Source organism: Magnolia sinica, chromosome 1, assembly GCF_029962835.1.
Source record: "Magnolia sinica isolate HGM2019 chromosome 1, MsV1, whole genome shotgun sequence".
NCBI classification, from domain to species: Eukaryota; Viridiplantae; Streptophyta; class Magnoliopsida; order Magnoliales; family Magnoliaceae; genus Magnolia; species Magnolia sinica.
In genome coordinates this window covers 98723528-98744682 of record NC_080573.1, presented here as the reverse complement: position 1 = coordinate 98744682, position 21155 = coordinate 98723528, and the positions used below count along the sequence as shown (strand labels likewise).

The 21155-nt window shown below is 39.3% G+C and overlaps 1 protein-coding gene across 2 annotated transcripts in view; it reads right to left on the bottom strand.

Moving 5' to 3' along the window:
* Positions 1–21155, bottom strand: part of LOC131252116 (uncharacterized) — a 75309-nt gene that overhangs the window by 20929 nt on the left and 33225 nt on the right. For both annotated transcript variants that reach the window (XM_058253008.1, XM_058253011.1), the window contains exons 4-10: positions 15484–15550; positions 10940–11032; positions 10699–10863; positions 10449–10589; positions 10297–10374; positions 8441–8553; positions 8293–8353 (exon numbers count right to left, since the gene is read on the bottom strand). In XM_058253008.1, the coding sequence (XP_058108991.1) occupies positions 8293–8353; positions 8441–8553; positions 10297–10374; positions 10449–10589; positions 10699–10863; positions 10940–11032; positions 15484–15550 (718 nt within the window). The remainder of the gene's footprint in view (positions 1–8292; positions 8354–8440; positions 8554–10296; positions 10375–10448; positions 10590–10698; positions 10864–10939; positions 11033–15483; positions 15551–21155) is intronic.

The window sequence follows — 21155 nt, the reverse complement described above, 5'->3', positions numbered from 1 at the left end:
AATCAACACACGCATACGGTAGGCAATCTCACTAATAAAGTGGGAGAGCTTCAACATGGAGGAAATATGGAAACAGAAGTTGGAGTAGGTGAACACATAAGAAAAGTTCCCATCGAGGTCCTAATCAACAACGGGCAACCGTGGCTTGTAAAGACATCAACTGTTAAATCCTTTGATTGTTGGAACATGAGAAAGAACTAGAGGTGGGCATCGAGTCAAGTCGGACCGGGTTGGGCCCAACTCGACTCGGTCCGAAACTTTCAATGTCTGACCTGAACTCGATCCGATCCGGGACCGAGTCCGGGTCCTCTTACTCGATCCGATCCGTTCCACTGCTGGCCTGACCCAAACCAACTCCGACTTGGTCAGGGAAACCGAGTCGGATTAGGTTAGGTACGGTTCGAATCGAATCTTCTATGACCCCTAAAAGAGTTTCAATGGTAGACATTCAACCCCCCACTGCTTTTTGCAGTGTGGTCCACTTGATCTTTAGATCTGTCTTATTTTTCAGCTCAAGCCTTAAGACGAGCCCGCTAAATGGATGGATGGTTTGGATATAACACATACCTCATGATGGGACCCACAGAACTTGCTGACGTCAATACACCAGGCCAGCTTGGTACACCTACCAATCCGCATCCGACTTTCTTTTCTTGGGACGCGGATTTCCTGCATTTGGATGCTATGTGGGCCCACAATGATATTTGTAAGAAATCCACACCGTTCATCAGTTGTGGGAGCTCATTTAAGGACATGATACCAAAATATAGGTGGATCCAAAGCTCAGGTGGGCCAGACGAGAGGGAAAACCAAGGAAAGAGTTTCCTACCATTGAAACCTTTATGTTATCTACCCTGATATTTATATGCGATCCAAACCGTTCATAAGGTCATTCCCACTTGGATGGAGTGAAAACACCAAAAACTTCTTTTGATATTAAACTTTGTGGCCATGCGAATGTTTCAAACGATGGTCACTGAATCTACATTGTTTCCTCTCGTAAGGACCACTTGAGTTTTGGATACACTTCATTTTTGGCTGGATGTCCTAAAATGAGCTCCCAAAACGGATGGACGATGTGGATTTATAACAAACATTACGGTGGGACCCACTTAGCATCCCACGCAGGAACTTCCTGCGAAAGGCTTTCGCATGAAATCAGCGCCTGTTAGAGCTCGGTGCTCGATGCACCTTGAGCCACGAGTGAGAGGACGGATTGGCTACTCCCCCTACCACCAGCCAATAGTTGGTGGTCGGTGCTCTGTGGACCCCACCATGATGTATTTATTTCATCCATGTCGTCCATCTATTTTTCTAGATCATTTTATGGTATTAAACCAAAAATGAGGTATATCCCAATCTCAAGTGGACAACATTACAGGAAACAGTGTTGAATGAACATCGGATCGAATCGGATCTCGGATCGGATCGGTCCGGATTGGCCACTGATCCGAACTCGACTCGATGTACGATTAAATCTGAGTGGGCCTACTCGATCTGACCCAATCTTGGCCTTCGGTTCGGATCGGATCGAGTCAAATTATGCCCAACTCTACAAAGAACCCAGAACAAAGGTAGACATTTCGGAGTTCCATAATCGGTTGCATGTTGACAACTTCATTATTGGTTAAGCAAGGTAGAAAAGATGCTCACGTACAAGAAAATTGCGGAATCAAAAGGTAAAGTTAGTAGCTATAAAGTTTTCTGGACACGCATTAACAGGGTGGGATGATCTGCAAGTTGAACAAATTTGTCAAGATAAGGAGACAATAAATTCTTGGAAAAGATGAAAAATAAGTTAAAAAAGAAGTTCCTACCCACTACTTATGCCCATGACTTATATCAAAGACATTACAATCTATGTCAAGGCAACAAGTTGGTAAATGGATACACCGAGGAGTTCCATACATTGACATCATGAGCAAGGTTTCATGAGTATGAAGACCAAAAGATTTCAAGATATTTTAATGGTCTTAATCGAGGCGTAAAAAATGAATTGGCTTTCGAAGATGTATTTAAGATGTCTAATGCATATACACTTGCATTGAAAGCCAATGAGATAATTAATTAGTGGCTTGGAAGACAATTTGGTGCTCCACGAGTGCTATCATCGATGACGGGGCAACATACGAACTCCCACATAAGGCAACTACAGGGCCTCCCATAAGCTAAGAGACAATGGGCCAATGTCCAACAATGAAGCCAAGCACCAACTTAGGGGGAGTAATTATGGACGAGGGGCTAGTACACCCAAGATGGGACAAAGCAATACTCCTTTCATGTTCTTTTTAAGTGTGGGCAACCGAAACATCGTTCTTTTCATTGTTAAGAATATCAGTCCATAATTACATTAAATTTGGCTAAAGAAGGAGAATATGCTAACGACACTCCCGACCGCATGCAAATGACAGTTAAAGTAGACATAGAATATGAAGAACATGCATATGAGGATAGGAGCATCTTGGGGAAGGTGTAGCAGATGCGTATAATGATAGGGGAAAGTTGGTTATTCAACGAACTATGCTATCGTCGCCTTGAGTGGTTAATGAGAGGTGATGGTTATGACACAATATCTTCCGCACCATTTGTACTTCTGGTGGAAAAATATGCATAATTATGAAAGACGAAAGGAGTAGTGAGAACATTGTCTCACAAGAAATGGTGGATAAATAAAACTCACATAACATAAGCATCCGCGATCATATCAGATTCATTTGTTCAAGATATGGGGAGAAGTTTCTATTAAATCCAGGTACTTAGTTTCCTTCTCTATTGGATCCAAAGTAACAATGAGGTGTTGTGTGACGCGGTCCCCATGAATACATGCTACATTTTATTAGGGAGATCGTTGTTGTGAGATCAAGCTATAGTGCATTTAACCTGGGCCAACACCCATTCCTTTGTCAAGGATGGTGTTAATATCACATTACACCCAATGAAAAATCTTCCAACACCCAAATCTGATAAAGGGGGTTAAAAATCACTCAATGTACAAAAGTTCGAAGAGAAAAGCAAGGAGACTGGCATCATTCATGTCTTGGTTGCTAAAGAAGACACGAAGCAATAAGATATTTTGCCTCCTATACAAGAGCTCCTTCATGAATGTGAAGATAGGTTGCCCGAAGAACCACCAGTTGCTCTTCCTACTGTGAGGAACATTCAACACCACATTTAGTGTGAATCTTTAGCAACACCGGATGAGTTTAGCTGAACATATCGAGCTCCACCGATAGGTTACTAAGTTGTTATAGAAGGGTTTAATTTGGAAAAGCATGTCACCATGTGTTGTTCTTGCATTATTAACCCCTAAGAAATATGAATCTTTGAGGATGTGCCTGGAGAGTCAAGCGACCAACCGGATTACTATCAAGTACTGATTTCATATTCCTCACTTAGATGATATGTTGGACATGATGCACAGAGCAAAGGTTTTTTCAAAGATCGCCCTAAGGAGTAGAAATCATCGGATACGTATTTGACTCGGGGATGAGTGGAAGACCAAATTTAATACTTGAGACGGGTTGTACGAGTGGCTCACCGTGCCATTCGACCTTTCAAATGCGTCGAGTGCTTTTTATGAGACCCCACCCCCCCCCCCCCCCCCACACACAAACAGAGGAAAGTTCTTAGTTGTTTATTTTGATGATATGCTTGTTTTTAGTCCTGGTTCTTAGTTGTCTATTTTGATGATATGCTTGTTTTTAGTCCTAATTCATCTGTTCACCTTAATTATCAAATGTACTACAGAGGGAGTCATTATTTATCAACTTGGAAAAAATGCTCCTTCCTTGTTGATCGTGTTTTTGGGTAAATTGTGTCTAAAAAAGTTATCAAAGTTAATCACAAGAAAATCAAAGCCATTATAGAGTGGCACACCTCGGAAGTTCGTTCTTTCCATGGCTGGCAACATTTTATTGGAAATTATCCAAAATTTCAGCACCATCATTACACCTGTCACCAATTGCATGTGGGGAGAAAGTTTGAATAGATTAAAATGGCGGATCGAAGGAAAGTCAATTACTTTCTTTAACGAAGCTTAATGATGCTTGAAAGAACTACTCCATGTATGATCTCAAGCTCTATGCCCGGACATTAGAGATGTTACCTGATTCATTGGGAATTCATTATATACTCAGACCATGAGGCATTTAGATATCTCAACTTCCAAAAGAACTCATTATGCAAAGTTGATAGCTTTCCTACAAGAACATACTCTCCTTTTGCATCACAAAGTTGGAAGTCAGAATAAAGAAGCAAATGCTTTGAGTAGGAAAGTAGTTGTGCTAGGAACTCTCGTTGTGGAGGCCATCGGATTCAAAGCAATAAAAGAACAATCCAAAGAGGACCCCATGTTTGCAAAGTATTCGATAAGCTTGTGGATGGTCAATATCCAAAGTGTGAATTAATCTCACACGATGGACATCCATTCAACGTTTTCATCTATGCATTAGCAAAGGATTATTACAAGAGAATCCTACATGGAGGAATGGGCGGACACTTCGAAATAAATAAAACATTAGCCATAGTGGAGGAAAAATATTACTAGCCCCATATGCACTGTGACGTTGAATGGTTCGTAGCACAATGTCGTCGATGCTTAGCCTCCAAAGGTCATGTGCAAAACACAAGCCTCCATACGCCGCTTCCCGTTCTAATCGCACCATAGGTGCACTTCCTATTCTAGTTGCACCTATAGAGAATGCTAGTGTATTGTGTATGTAGTTAGTGGCCCTTTTAGTGTAAGTGCATATGCACACTTTCCTCTTCTCCTGCGGTGTACTATATGCTCTATTATAATAAAATATTATGTGTTAGGGCAAGCTAGCCTAACACAACATCTTTCCCAAACTCTCCTCCTCTCTCAATCTTCTCCTCTTTTATTCACATTATTATCATCAAATCATTCTCTACTGCACCATGGATAGATATTTCTATGGACTTCATTCTAGGTCTTCCTAAGACTTTGGGAGCATATTCGACTTTCATTGTGGTGAATCATTTTTCAAAGATGGCCCACTTCATTCTATGCAAAAGGATGGTGCACGCTATGCATATTGCCAATATATTTTTCACAGCAATTGTGCAACTTCACAAGGTACTAAAAACAATAATTTTGAACCGTGATTCGAAGTTTGTGAGCCACTTCTAGTGCATTTTATAGAATCAGTTGGGGATTTAGCTTCAATTCTTTAGCGCATATTATCCTCAAATAGATGGCCAAACCAAGGTAGTCAACAGGAGCATTAGTAACCTCTTGAAGAGTATCATAGGTGATAACGTATCTTAGCGAGAGTTAACTCTACCCCAAACCAAGTTTGCATACAATAGCTCAGTAAATTGTACCATTGCAAAATCCCCATTTGAAATTGTAAATGGGAGAAATCCACGTCATGTACTCAGTACCATTACCAATACAAAATCAAGTGTGTGAAGATGTTGACGCTTTCACCAAACACAGATCAGTGTTTTAAATAGCATATTGCAGTATAGTGTGGCGTTTGGCCCTCTATAGCGTGTAGCGTAAGCTACACAATCCTTAATATTTTTAATTAAAATAATAGAAAATATGATAAAATTTACAAAATGCATAATTTTTATGAGTTCTTGACTACAACTCTAGATCATTAACCACTTATTTCATGCAAAACCTCTCTCTCTGCCTTTAGACATCTCTAAGTGTGACTTCTTCTTCTTTTATTTATTAAAACACCACAAATTCGTGGTCTATTCATGATATAGACCACAATTTGGATGGTCCGAATTGATCTAAGTGCTCTATCTACAATATGGACCACAATTTGGATGGTCCGGATTAGTTTAATGTAGTGTCATGTGTCATAGGTATAAGTCATTACCATTTTAGAATAGGTGTTAAATTAAAATAGAAAAAACGCTTAAAAAATGAGATTTCAGGCAGCTTATGCTATCCACGCTACACACTACGCTACACTACATGTAGCGTACGCTACCAATGAATTACGCTACTTGCGTACGCTACATAGCGTTTTCTCTATCCTATGCTACGTAGAGTACGCTACACGCTACTAAAAACACTGGCTGAGATGAAGAAGAAGATTGAAGAGAGCAACACCAAGCACCGAGAAGCCGAAATGAATATCAACGAAAAAAGATATATAAAGAATGTGACGTAGTTATGGTTTGTTTGCGCAACGAAAGCTCTCCGTAAGGAAACTTACAACAAGCTCAAGTCTGAAAAGATTGGTCCATACCGAGTCAAGAAGTTGGGTGAATGCCTATGAGATTGAGTTGCCAAATGACTTAGCTCGTCGACTTTCAATGTGGCAGATTTGTTCAAGTATCATCGCATAGTGTTCCATGTGCAAGATGAAGCCTTATCAATATAGAGAAACAACTCCTCCTCCTCCTCCTCCTCCACCCCCCAAAACAAAAAAAAAAAAGGAAGAATTTGAACGAGTGTTGCGAATAAAGACTACTGATACTCGATGGGGCCAATACAGGCAATACTTGGCAAAATGGAAGAGCATACTTTATTCAGAATGCACATGGATCACGAGTGACAAATTGAAAAGATTGGATCCAAATCTCTACTATTTGTATGAAAATTCCAACTCATTGGAGTCAAGTTCTTTCCAACCCAAGGAAAATGATGCAGCTCCACGGCCCACCTAGTCCCACTATAGGGCCTAACAATGATGTAGGCCCCTAACCCAACATAGGGCCCAACATGTGCTTATTTTTAATTATTTATTTATAGATTTGAGGTGTTAAATCAAGGATTGCAATTCACTAGTTTTTAAAAGATGTGGGGGCTAATTTAAAGATTTGATTGGAGACATGAGGGATGTGATTGAAGATATGAGACTGATTTAGAGATGTAATTAGGATTATTTTATAAATTTGTTTTTTACTATTATTAGGCTTTTGCCATTTTAGGTAGATTAGATTGATTTGTAGTCAGCTATAATTGATTTAAAATCAATCTCTTAGTCTGGAGAGCTTCACTTGAGGGTCTATAAAGGGGGGGGGGGGGGGGGGGGGATTATTTCTCCATCTCTTACTCCATTATTCTTGTGGGTGTACTCTTGCCAATTTCTTGCAATTTGGATGTCGAGATCTCAATTTACTCAATAATCAGGTCACACCATCCAACAATTAAGCCCATGTGAACATTTGGTGGGCCACACCATAGATAAGAAGTACAACCATTCAAAACCTCCAAATTCATGTGGTGGCTCACACGATGATTAGATTTGCCTGATTTTCGGCTTGTCCAACTATCATGGTAAAGCAACAATTTTGGACAAGTTGGATGCCCAACACATACTCATGTGGGCCCATGTGCAGCACTTGTACAGAAACTGGCCCCTGAATTGGAGGACTAGGGGGAATGATGATATTTGTTAGAACACATGGTAGTTACCATAAGTTTGAGCTATGTGGGACACTCCTGAATCGTGATGTGTATGTTGATTCCAAGCATAAATTGGGTGAAACTCCTCTTGTGCACGTACATCTAAGGAATCATCCCTATCAAAAATTCAGTTGGGGCATACCACAGGGAGCAACATCCAGTCATGTATAGTAATCAATCCTATATATTCACTTGTTGCCTACCTAAATTTTGGAATGTTTTGAGTTTCAATGTATCCCTGAATCCTGTTGGGGTCACCTGACAAATGGGTTGAATGACATATGACGAACACTATGGACCCCACATTTCATCTGGAAGTTTCTATAGTGGGTGTCCCTCCCCAATACCCCCATTGTTCCCTTTGGTGTGGTCCATGTTTACCTAAGTTATAGATCAGATTTAGAGATCTAGGCCTAACATCATGGGGCACATCTAATGGAAGGTTTGTATGGGTCTCAAACATCACAGTGGGCCCCACAGCTTGTGTATTGGTAATTCACATGCATTCTAAGGCATGTAATCGTTTCCCAGGTAAGAACACATGTGATCATTTCCCGGTAAGGAAGTGTTTAATAGTTTGTGTAGGATACATTAAACAATTTTTTTCCTTACAGACGTTTAACAAACATGTTTACAAGAATCAAATTTGCATAAGCTTTGCACTTTTCTCTCAAAAAAATAAAAAATTTAAAAATTTAAAAATTTAAAAAAAAAATTAATTTAAAAAGGGAAAAGGAAAAAAATTTCAATTTTGCACTTTGCTAGAAGCAATGCCAAACAGGACCTTAATTATTTTCCTTACAAGACCAGTTGTAGAAAATAATGATAAACCAGACCATCTTGCTTAAAATTGAACTGTTTAGCCTCAAACCAGATGGCTGTAACAAAATTAATCTTACCGCGAGACTCTCAGCAACCAATTTGACGCTTTTCAAGACTGCTGTTTCACTCACAAAATGCCTACAAGAAGAACCAAAACATTTAGCAAAGAGCCGTGCAAAACTGTTTTTAGATAAAAGTATGAAGGATCAGAATTCAATCTTTCACCTGCTGTCATATAAACCTCCACTGCTCTCTAATAGTTCAGGTGCAGCAGAAAGTTCAGAAAGAGTGACAGCAGTGACTCTCGACCTTGAAAACTGCTCATGCTCCCAAGCTACCTACAGCAGGCCCAACAGTTTTAGTGCCTTCTCTGGACAGCATCCCCCCCCTCCCCTTTTTTTATCAATGGCACACATCATAAATAATGCCGCAAAAAACATACCACTGTGTTGTTGCACTATGTCATGACAAAAAATATCATAGATTTCATAAACAAGGACATAATAGCTTCTTCACCAGCTTCAGTATAAGTCAATGGTTGAAATGAAGACAACATGTCACGCATTTTATTTTATTTTACTTCTTCAAAGATAATGATTTTGAGGATAATGAATCTAGAAATCACTACGGAATACCAAAATGGCATCTTACAAGAACTAAATGAGTTCCAACAATTACACAGGAAAAAAAGAAGTTCATGACTAAACCTCTCATGGTTGATCAGAAGAAATTTTGGCAAGGCTTTTTTATGTATCTTTTCCCCATTTTAGAGGCGAATGAGATCACTGACTCCCTTGCTAAGGAAGGGATTTTGAGGTCGTCAATTTGAATAGGGAGATCCCTTCCCCTTAACATTGTTTCCTCCATACTTTCTTCTCATCCTCATATAAGACTTATTTCAATTTCCAACTAATTGGGGTTCGCTACATGAATCCTGTTTCTGCCATTCCACCCTACCAAGGACCATATCATCAGTTAATACCATAGGCCTCTGTATTTGCTTCTTTTTCTATCAATATAATCATTAATTATGAAGAGAATGCCCGAAACCAGAGTAAGGAAGCTACTAGCAAATTGAATCACTATCTCAAGTTTCCCATACAAATATAATGTCAGTAACCTTAAAACTTGGACTTCACTATAACATTATTCTGAAGCTAGATCTTCAATGTTTTTATGCTAACCTCTTGAAGAAGACAAGCCATGACCAATGCAACCAGATTGAAAAAAGAATTTGATTCTAATAGGTATTTTTTCTTGAGGATCAAACAAAACTCTTCTACCGTAGCCAACACATGCCAAAAGGGAAGTAAGACATGCTATAACCCAAGAAAATAACTTTTTTATTCCATCATAGTTATACATAAAACAGTTCTTACATATTCACATACTTATTCTCAAAGCAAAGGAAACCCTGATCTAATTTTAACAATCAATTGCTTCTAATCTTAACCATCTATTTTAAAAAAATAATAATAATAATAAAATAAAATGTTAAAATGAACAAAGTACCCTTCAATCCTATCACCAGCATATAGGCCTTATATAAATTGGCCACTCACTTGAACAGTATCGAAATGTTTGAAAGCGAACACAACAGGCTCTCAAACAGGAACAATTACATGTCGTTCTGACACTGTTTAGGAAGTGGCCACCAGATATGTGAAGAAAATGTTACGGGGAAACTGGTTAAACTAATTCTAACAAAAGTAAATGACTACTAACGTTGTCCATAATGCATTCTAAAACTACTGATCTTCCATCAAATCAATCTTGGCCCTCAAAATGATTCAAATCTTCAATTTAGATGGTTGGATGGTCCAGATACTTGATCACAACCTTTGGATAGGCCTGATCTTCGATCGGCCAGCCATGACCCAGATGTATCAGTGACCTAACAATAATTAAGTTGAAAGTCAATGATGATGACGTCTGTAATCTTCCATAACATGCCATAGAACAAACTTTTGTTAATAAATAAAGAAAGAAAGAAAGAAAATAAAAAAATGATTTGAAAGGTGACGAAGCTTTTATTAGAAAACCACCAACAAAAGCAGGAAAGCTCTAGCATATCGGCTTACTCGTGGATTTGAAATATTTATCTTTTTGTGCTTTATTCCAATGTTAACTCCCAATTCTTCAGCAACATTTGAGAAACCCTGAAAAAAAAATCCATATATAATTAGTAAAAAAGTCAACTACGGGCATTTTCTAGCATCCATATTTTACTTACATCAAACAATTGCTTTATATATGCATTCTCTGGAGGCTTAGACACATGAATCCATAATTCATTATTCCATGAACCAATACTATTCAAGCAAATAGCATAGTCAATGCTTTCACGTAGTCGTTGATCAAAACTCCGAAGCCACTGAATGGGAAAAGATAAGAAACACATGAACGACAAAGAATTGGAAGGGGAAAAAAATTTGATTAAGAAGGGTCATTAAGGACCAGTTGCCACTATGACATGCACTGACCTTAAGAGTTCCATTGTAGTTGTAAGGTCCACCAGATGTTAACCCAAAAAGCAAGTTATATCTCCCTCTTGTATTCGGATTCGAATAAAGGCGAGAAAATAGTCTGGCTATCTCTAGAAGTGCCACAACTCCACTCCCATTACTATCACTTCCCACAGATAATGCCTATAAAATGACAAATAGCTATCAAAAAATTAGACGAACAAAAAGAATATTATTTGATTAGGTAATGAGTCCATACTGGTGCAGCACCAAATGTGTCATATGATGCTACTATAGCAATGGTTGGAAGCTGATTGGCATCCCCATCTCCCTTCAGCCCTGGCAACCATCCCTGACAAAAAAAAAAAAAAAAAGGGTAAAAAAGTCTCCTCAACAATTGCGCCAATTTACCAACAATTACAACTCAAAATGCAATACAAGCACTGCTAGCATGAAAAAATAGATGTGTGAAATCCAATGGAAAGCAGTAGAGCCCAAGCAAGTTATATATTGAATGGTGACAGGAACACAATTGAGTTTACTAACAAAGGAAACTGGTCTTCAAACCTAACAATGAATCTACTGGTAGCACATCATTAACAGATTGGCATTGTGTATCTAAGATGATGCCCTTGATTTTCAGCTATACAAGCATGACTTTACAACCCCAATATATCAAGACATGTTCAAAAAGGTGGTATTAACATATGTCTTCATTATTATGTTCAGAATATTCAGGAGCAGTGTTCTAAGTATCAATGGTATTAGCGAAATATGGGCCAGTAACTTGGTTTTCCCAGTATGATATGCTATCTTCCCGGAACACATTTTTAATATCATCAATATAGGCCGATATATCACGATATCTGCAATAGTCATGGTATTTCCCAGAATATATGTGACATTCCATAGTTGGGATAAGTCTTAGATGATGATGATCTGTAATCCTTCCCATGACCATGCTGCGCAGGACCCAAAGTTCAATCCTTCATTCTATAGGAGGGTTGTCATCTATTTATTCCCACAATAGTTCAATTCTTGCGTTTCCATAATTTGGTCGATATCGTCGACACTTGGAACACTGAAATAAACTAGAAGACTGCTCGAAATTAATTCCGGGGCCCTTTAATGGATATTTTCTTCACTATTTCTGGCAATTAGGTGGGGGTGGTGAATCAAAAGTTGGTATGTATACAGTTTCCCTTCAATTTAAGTTCAAAGTTCAATCCTTCATTCTATAAGTGGGTTTTCGTCTTTTCGTTCCCACAATAGTTCAATTCTTGCGTTTCCATATTTTGGCTGATGTCGTCAATACTTGGAACACTGAAATAAACTAGAAGACTGCTCAAAATTAATTCCGGGGTCCTTTAATGGATTTTTTTTTCTCTATTTGTGGCAATTAGGGAGTGGTGAATCAAAAGTTGGTATGTATACATTTTCCCTTCAATTTAAGTTCAATCCCTCTTTTCGCTACATCACAAGCTGACAATGCGATTGGATATAATTGCATCCCTTATGGCAGAGAAGGCATAGTGCTGTCCCCTAGAAAACAGAAAACTATAATCCACACACACACACACACACACACACACATATATACGAGAAATGATCTCCTGCGCACCCTCCTTATACCACGCATGTTGGTGTATATCCCCTTTTGTACCACCGAATTTCTCTCTCGGCATGAGAAACCAAAGTTTTCACGTGTGGAACTTCTGTGGCCCCCACCATTATGGATGTGTTAGATCAACACCGTCATCCATCCATTTTGCCAAATCATTTTAGGGAATGATCCCAAAAACTAGGCAAATCCAAAGCTTAAGTGGAACATTGCAGGAAACTGTGGGAATTGGATTTCTATTGTTGAAAGCTTCTTGGGGCCCAACATGACATTGTTTTTCCATCTAATCTGTTCATAAGGTAACATGGACTTGGATGAAGGGAAAACACAAATACCAGCTTGATCCAAGCCTTCTTTGGCTTGAAGAAGTTTTTAATGGTGAGCGTTCAATCACCACTATTTCCTGTGGTGTGGCCCATTTGAGCTTTAGACCTGCCTAGTCTTTGGGATATTTCCCTAAAATAATCTGGAAAAATAATTTTTTTTTTTTTTTTTTAAAAAAAAATCATTGGATGGTGTGAATCTAACACATACATCATGGAGGGGCCCATGGTAGTTCCACATGTCCAAACTATCCAGTTTTCTTCTTCTCTCCAGAATTGGATTGTGTGCCAACATCACATAAGCAACGAGTGTTGACATTGGAACTTTTGTGGCCCCACCATGATGTATGTGTTAGGTCCACACCGTCCATCAATTTTTCCAGATTATTCCGAGGCATGAGCCCAAAAATGAGGCAAATCCAAAGCTCAAGTGGCCCACATCATAGGAAACAGTGGGGATTGAATGCCTGCTATTGAAAACTTCTTGGGGACCACAGACGTTTTGGATCAAGCTGATATTTGTGTTTTTCTCTTCATCCAGGGTTATGTGACTTTATGAACAGGTTGGATGGCAAAAAACATTGCGGTGGGCCCCCAATAAGTTTTCAATGGTAAGCGTTCAGTCTACACTATTTCGTTTGGTGTTGTCCACTTGAGCTCTGGATCTACCTCATTTTTGGGCTCATGCGCTAAAACAAGCCTAGAGAAATGGATGGGCAGCATGGATAAAACACATATCATGGTGGGGACCACAACTTTGTTACTAGCTTTCAGTGTTGAGTCACCAGCCAAACCGCCCCCCCATTACCTAGCCAAGAAATCCAGGATGCCCCTGTCGTGTACTAAGTAATTTCTATGAGTCCTAGTGTGATATATGTGTCTAATCCACGCCATCCATCCATTTTTCCAAATTATGTTAGGGCATGAGCCCAAAATTGAAATATATCCAAAGTTAAAGTAGACCACACCACAGGAAACGGTTGGAATTGAAAGCCTAGCATTGAAAAAAAAAATGGGCCAAAGAAATTTTGAATAAAGTTGATATTTGTGTTTTCCCTACATCCATGTTTGTGTGACTTGATGAACATGTTAGATGACAAACAAACATCATTGTGGGCTATAGGAAGGTTTCAACGGTGGACAACATTATCCCCACTGTTTTTTGTGGTGTGGTCCACTTGAGCTTTGGATATGTTTCAATTTGGGTTCATGCCCTAACATGACCTGGAAAACCGAGTGGACGGAGTGGATAAGACACATACATTACATGTGGCCCCACAAAGTTTACTCAATACGCTCATAGTCGTACAAGAATACTAAATAACTCAGTATGCAATCCTTGTCCAGAAAACTGGACAGTTCCGACGTGTGAAATTACCGTGGGCCCTGCCATGATGTATGTGCTAGATCCACACCGTCCAACAATTTTTTTAGATCATTCTAGGGCAAGATGCAAAAAATAAGGTAGATTCAAAGCTCAGGTGGACAACACCACAGGAAACAGTAGTGATTGAACGCCCACCATTAAAAACTTCCTTGGGCCATAGAAGGCTCAAATCAAGCTGATATTTGTGTTTCCCTTCATTCAGATCCATGTGACCTTATGAACAGGTTAGAAGGTAAAACAATGTCATCATGGGCCCTAAGAAGTTTTCAACGTTGGGCATCCAATTCCCACTGTTTCCGTTGGTGTGGTCCACTTCAACTTTGGATCTGCCTTGTTTTTTGGGACCAATCTCTAAAATGATCTGGCAAAATGGATGGATGGTGTGGATCTAACACATCCATCATGGTGGGGCCCACAGAAGTTCTACATGTGAAAACATTGCTCTCTCATGCGGAGAGAGAAATTAGATGGTACGAAAGGGGAAATACAACGAGCGTGAGATAGGGAGGGTGTGCAAATAGTCCTTGCACACCAGTGTGCAGGATCTCTCTCTCTCTCTCTCTCTCTCTCTCTCTCTCTCTCTCTCTCTCTCTGTATATATATATATATATATATGTGGGAAAAAAGGCTCTATACGGTCGAGCTCATGGGAACTCCCCATGAGGTCGAGCTGTGTTGGCCCCACCATGATGTATGTCGAACATCTATCCCATCAGTCAGATGCACCATTCCATAGTGGGCCTCAATCTGTGATTTGTGTGGGCCACACAACATACAAAAGTTGAGAGGTGTTACCCTCCATAAAAACATTCATAATCATTTGTTGGGCCCATCGAGATGTGGTTCACAAATCCAGCCCATCCATTATGTGTGTCCCACTTGGATGAGGGGTCAGAGCAAGTTTCAGACGCATCCAAAATTCAGGTGGGCCCCTCCAAGTGCTTTTATATGTTTTAGGCATGTCTTCACATGATTTTAGATGGTATGGCCCACCTAAGTTCTGTATACGGCTGATTTTTGGGATATCCCATAATTTAAAGGGGACCCATCAAATGCACGGTGTTGATGTTTGACATACATCAAGGTGGGGCCCACACAGCTCGACCTCATGGCAGTTCCCATGAGCTCAACCGTATAGAACCTTTTCCCTATATGTGTGTGTGTGTGTGCGCGTGTATATCCACTGAAAAATTCCATCACTTTCCTGAAGTTTCTATTTTATTTCCCATAGGCTGCAAATCTTATACGACATGCAATATTTCGCAATATTTCCCATTTTCAAAATAGTGATACTTTGTTCGATAATGATACTAAAACAGCACCGGTGAGAAAGTAGATGTTTAATGAAAAGCAGATAAGTTTATATGAGATTGAAGCTTATAGAACATGAACATGAACATGAGCTAGAGAGCTAAATATTTTATTACTTGAGATTCAATAAATACTTGTAGTAGAGAAGAGGAGAGTTGGACCTGAATGTTTGTAATGGTTGGAGAGGCAAGCTTCTTCGGTTCTGGTGTGGACACAACAAGCTTGTATCTATTATAAAATTTCACACACAAAGAAGCAATTAAACGAGGCAAATATAGTAACTTCATAAGCATATAAAACTTAATTCCATTCCAACATTTCCATAGACAGCTGAATATAACATCGAACTGAAATTTCATAGGCAGAAGCCATAACAATAGTTTGCAGAATCCATAAACAACAAAGCCATGCAAAAATGTGCTATGACAAAAGCAGCTAAAAGGGTTAAACATTAATTGTAATGTAGAATGATTCCCCTCAAAACATCTTGGTTTGCTTTTGTTCATGGGTTGCTCATCGAAGAGCCTTTGGGATCCAGTTGTTGAACGTATTGAAAGAAGATTATCAGCCTGAAAAAGTACCTGTCTGTCAGCAGTAGATTAACATTGATCAAATCAGCAAACAGAACATGCCAGTTAGCTTAATGTCACTTTACCACTGCCCAGAAACTGCGGTCCAGCATATCGAAACAATTCAAAGAGATTTTTTATGGCAAGGTTGAGAAGAAAAGGGTAACTATCATATGGTTCAGTGGAAAGAAGTTTGCATCCCGAGGAGGAAGGGAGGGCTGGGTATCAGAAGCTTGAAGAAGCTGAATTCAGCACTGTTGGAAAAATAGCTATGGAGAGTCTTCTGAGAGGATAGCCTGTGGAAGCAGGTGCTTATCGAAAAGTATTGGCTGGATCCCAATGGGTAGGACATCAAGAAAGGCCAAACAAACCCATCTCAAATGTTTGGAGGGCAATCCAGCAAATGAAGCATGCATTCAGGAGCAGCACATCAGGTACTTTGTGGGTCGTGGCAACAGAATTTTCTTTTGACAAGATTATGGTGCGGAAACAGTCCGTTATATGTTCAGTTTCATAAAGGGGAGCTGATGCTCAAATGCCACTCTCCAGAATTGGTGGTTGGCAAGTCTGGAATCACTTTAGGGAGTCTCAGGGATGATGAAATTGACCTGTTTGTTCAGTTGCAGTCCCAGTTGCAGAACTTCATCCTTAGACAGGGGGAAGATAGTATCTGGTTTCGAAAAACCAGGGCGGATTTATGGTGAAATCATTCGTTAGTGGATGAAATAGGAGTTTAGCCCAGGTCCCCTTAATTTGGCAGGCCAAATGCCCTTCTCGTGTTGCAGTTTTCTGCTGGATAGTGGGCAAGGACTGTTGGTTTCTAACGGTGATAAACGCAGCAGAAAAGAAGTTTAGAAACCTTTTTACAGATTAATCACCATCCATTGATCAAGCCATGTTTCAAAACATAACACAACCACACAATCATCCCTTAGTGTGGATCAGTCTGCCTGTTTCTGCCACCGGCGACCTCTCAACATAAAGAGTCTCTTCCACATCATAACCTTCCCTCCCTCCCTCTGTAACGCCCGCGAAAAATTGAAATTTTATAATAATAATAATAATAAAAGATTTTTTAAATATTATCTCTAACTTCTCTTTATCTTATCTCGTATCTTATCTCCTATCTTATTTTTATCATTAATCCATCTACCTTATATATACCCCTAACCCTCCCCACATCTCTCAAGTCTTAAACCCTCAAATCATCCTTTCTTTTTAAAAAGTGTATCGTAAAAAGAGTTCTACTCCAACTTAGATATTAACAAAAAAGGGCACTCTGCGACAACTGAGAAAAGGAAAAAGGGAGAGAATTTTAGAGGGCTTAGATCTGGTAAGTTATTGTCTATTCTCTCATTACTTTTTTGTACATTTAATATAATTTTGACTCGATCTATGTAATGAACGGTGTGGCTCGGCCACATGTTCATTCCATTGATATGTGGGTATATCCGATGTAAAGATGATGGAAGTCTAAAATTCTATGCGAAATTTCTAATTGTGATTGGTGTGCATCTAGTCGAATTAGATTAGATATGTATGGATCATATGATCCCTAAGGCCAAAATATACAAGGACCCTAACTCTCATATCAATCTGACCATCGGATGGGCCACATTAGTCAAATCTAGAAGTGTTTAATAAGGAAAGCTTAGATTTTTGCGCAAGTGTTGGTATCACTTGGCATAAAAGGTCGAGATGGACTGTCGGTGTGTGTGTGTGGTTAGATCAACACCATTCATCCAATGCGTAAAGGCAAAATATGTCAAGACCTTAAGAATCTGGATGATCCAGTCATCCAGTGGGCCACCCCTATCAACCATTTTCCATTTAATTCCAGAATCTTAAAAAGAAAATCTAAATTTTAATAATTAAATTTAATGAACATAATATATATGGAATTTTAATTATTTGATCATTTAGGGTTTAACCACCTAGGATGTTAATCAAAGGCAGGCCCCACCATGTAATATAACCAGATGAATAACAATATCGTTGATATAATTGATAGGATCTTTGAATTCAAACCAACTTGATTACCTTGTGGATTATACATTACTAGACTCAGGTGAGTAACCCAACGTGTCTCATGATTCATTGGAATTAAAATAAATTATTTGTGATGGTTTGATTGATTGATGTACTGATTTGAGTGTTTTGTTGCAATATTGAATGATGCGGTAAATTATATGCTAATCTATGCCAAACTGCATGAAATTATAATTGTACGTTGAATTTATTTATCAAGACAAGTATATATGGCAGTTATGAAAATAATACATTCATACATCATCTATCATTCATTGCATTTGCATAATGCATTGTCGATCCTGGGGGCCCTCCCTGGAAGAAATGTCGATCTTAAGGGCCCTCCCTGGACGAAATGTCGTCTTAAATGTCTATCTTGGTAGAGCGTTAACAAATGCGGGCTATGCCCAAGTCTACCAAAGCCTACCCAGCGAGCAGATGCGGGCTGACAACCTCTGCAGATGGACGATCATCCCATCTGATGCATTCATACCTCATTGTATCCATATCATTATACATACTCTGTTTTTATTAAATTTTAATTTCAATAGGCAGGAAACATGCTGGGTTATTTCACTAAGCCTACTCAGCTTACCTTTTTATTAATGGAAAAAATCGTACAAATAAGCAATTGGCTAATGAGTTAGCGCAGGAACAAGAAGTTGTGTCTGAACTGGTGCACGATACACGTGAGACGTGGCCGTATCTGTCAGGAGAGGAATTGACCACATTTGGACCATTCCTAATTAATTAATTAATTAGAATTTCCGTTGTTATGATGATCTGATTTATATATAATGAATGATGGTATTAGTTGTAGGATTTTTAAGTATTTGATTGATTTTATTTAATTAAATTGTTCTATGTCTGTAGCAAGTATCCATTAGTAAGTTATATTGACTGGTGAATGATGCCTAATTTATGCTAATTAAATGTTTATGTATGATGAGAATGGACGGATGTTGGTGCTTAAATCATTTGTGTGAATGATTGTGAATGGACCTAGTTGGAATGTAAAAATAAATATTACTTTTGCCTCTTAATAATCGTATAATGGAATGAAGTTAGCACACTTTGTGTATGAGTTACAACTTGAAACTTGGGTCTAAGGGTGCACACTCTGTACGCCCTCTCTCTCTCTCCCTCTCTTTCTCTCTCTCTCTCAAGGGTGTAGACATCCAAGGGGTTTGGGTGTCCTTAAGGTTCTCTCTCTTTCCCTCCTACGATAAGATCTTATTTAGGAAGTGTTTAGGGTTTCAAGGAAGCATCATGTTATGGTACTCCGCCACCCCACAGAACCTCAATATACCCTACTGTGAAGGAGGCTTATTTACCTTCCTAATCTATGCACCACAACCATTTATTTCCTTCCACTATCCGTGGTGTCCATTCCTGGGTGAATTCCATGCCACCCCAAGGCGTGGACTATCATATCTTAGCCATTGAATGCCCATTAAGCTTCATCTAAAACATACTAAAACTCAAAGTTTAACAGTTGAAAAACCTCGATCAAACAATCAGAAAGCGTAGAGCTGTTGGCTAGCCTTTAAAACATTTGATGGATAGTTCAAACCTTAAGTTCAGCCCACTAACATGAGCTCCCAGGTAAACCAAGTGGATCCCATGTTGGATCGTGTGGTCCTTAATGGACAAGATGAAGATGCCCAGTATCACCCACTTTTAGTGGCCATGCAGTGACCTCGTAAAGTAAACCAAAGTAGCTAATAGCATGCCATCTTGGCTCACACATCCTTAGGTCCAAGGATATAAACAAACTAGTGCAAATTCATAAGTACATTCTAGACTCAACATGATGGGCCTTCCAGTCTAGAAACTTCTAAGCAATCCTTCCAATGTGAGTGACCAAAAGATCCAACCACGCAGATCATCCATGGCTCACATACGCACACTTGTATGGGGTAGGGCAAAGGCTCACCAACACCAAATTGGGCCCAATGGTGGAGATTGTCCATCCTCACACCAAATCAATCCCCTCACATAAGATGACCACCAATTGAAGAACAAAGGTAAGTCGCAGGACCTTTATGGTCATGGCCAAAGCATTGAGATTCATGAACCACATCTCTCCCTTGGTACTTGGCCAATGTGTCCAATCTCTAAGATGCCTAAAGACTAAGAGGTTATTCTCACCATCATGGGGACTTTAGCAATATCCCCAAAGCTTTTAGATTGAGGCGTGGCTTGGCCAATCATCAATCCAACTCTAAACAATCTATTCGAGCACACCATTGGGGGCTAGTCATGGTGCAAAAATCACGTTGATTGGATGATCCTTACCATCACACTAAAGATTGAGGTTAAAAAAAAAAAAGGGTCAAATAATCGTCTTAATACATTTATTCAATTGGTCCAACCATGAATTGCTCATTATTCTAAAGAAGCACTTTGGTTTGATGATGCTAACCAATGGATCTAGAACTCATAAGAAAACAGACAATTGTGACAAAATGGTCCACATTCAGAGAGTTAGGATGATCTAGTCAGCACTCAGCATGATCTTCTCACCATGCACTGGTTCGTAGGGGGATAGGTTTTTCGTTGGGTAATGGTCATCACATTTGTTTTTGGATGACATTTAGTGTGACCACCATGCACTTCAAGATCTCTTTCCTAAAGTGGCTCGTCTTGCTCCCGATCAATTTATCTCTGTGGTGGCCTAATGAGGAGATTGTTTAGTTCGTCGAGTTATTTGATCGCCTCAAGGGTGCTTTCCTTCTATAGAAGTGATTTCGATGGCTTGGATGGGTCATTTGCTCAGGAAGGTTTTCCATTTGTTCCCTCTTTAGCATCATTAGAAAGTCATCTAGCTTATCTCGCCTACTTCATCGTTGAATGGCATGTGTTTTCGGAATGAAAGAGTGCAAGTGGATGAGGTTATTAGGAATATCAAAGGTCATGTATCGAGTTGGGTTGCTATGTAAAGCTTGGCCGCAACTCTTTTTGTTTCTTATTAGTGTTTTGTGGGGGTTGTATTATTTTCCCACTTTTTACAGGTTAAAAGTTGTTCTCTCTCCCTCTCTCAAGATAAAAATAAAAAAGATCTTCTCACCATGGCTTGCCCCCAATGGTATGAATTGAATGAACGGCCCAAATCAATGGTTGGCATCTCCAGTGCCAATAAAAATCTTTTGGGACTTTGCTAACCACCATATGAAAGTGGGAACAAATGCCCTTGTATCTATTGTATGCACAGACGAACGCGCGCACATAAAAAT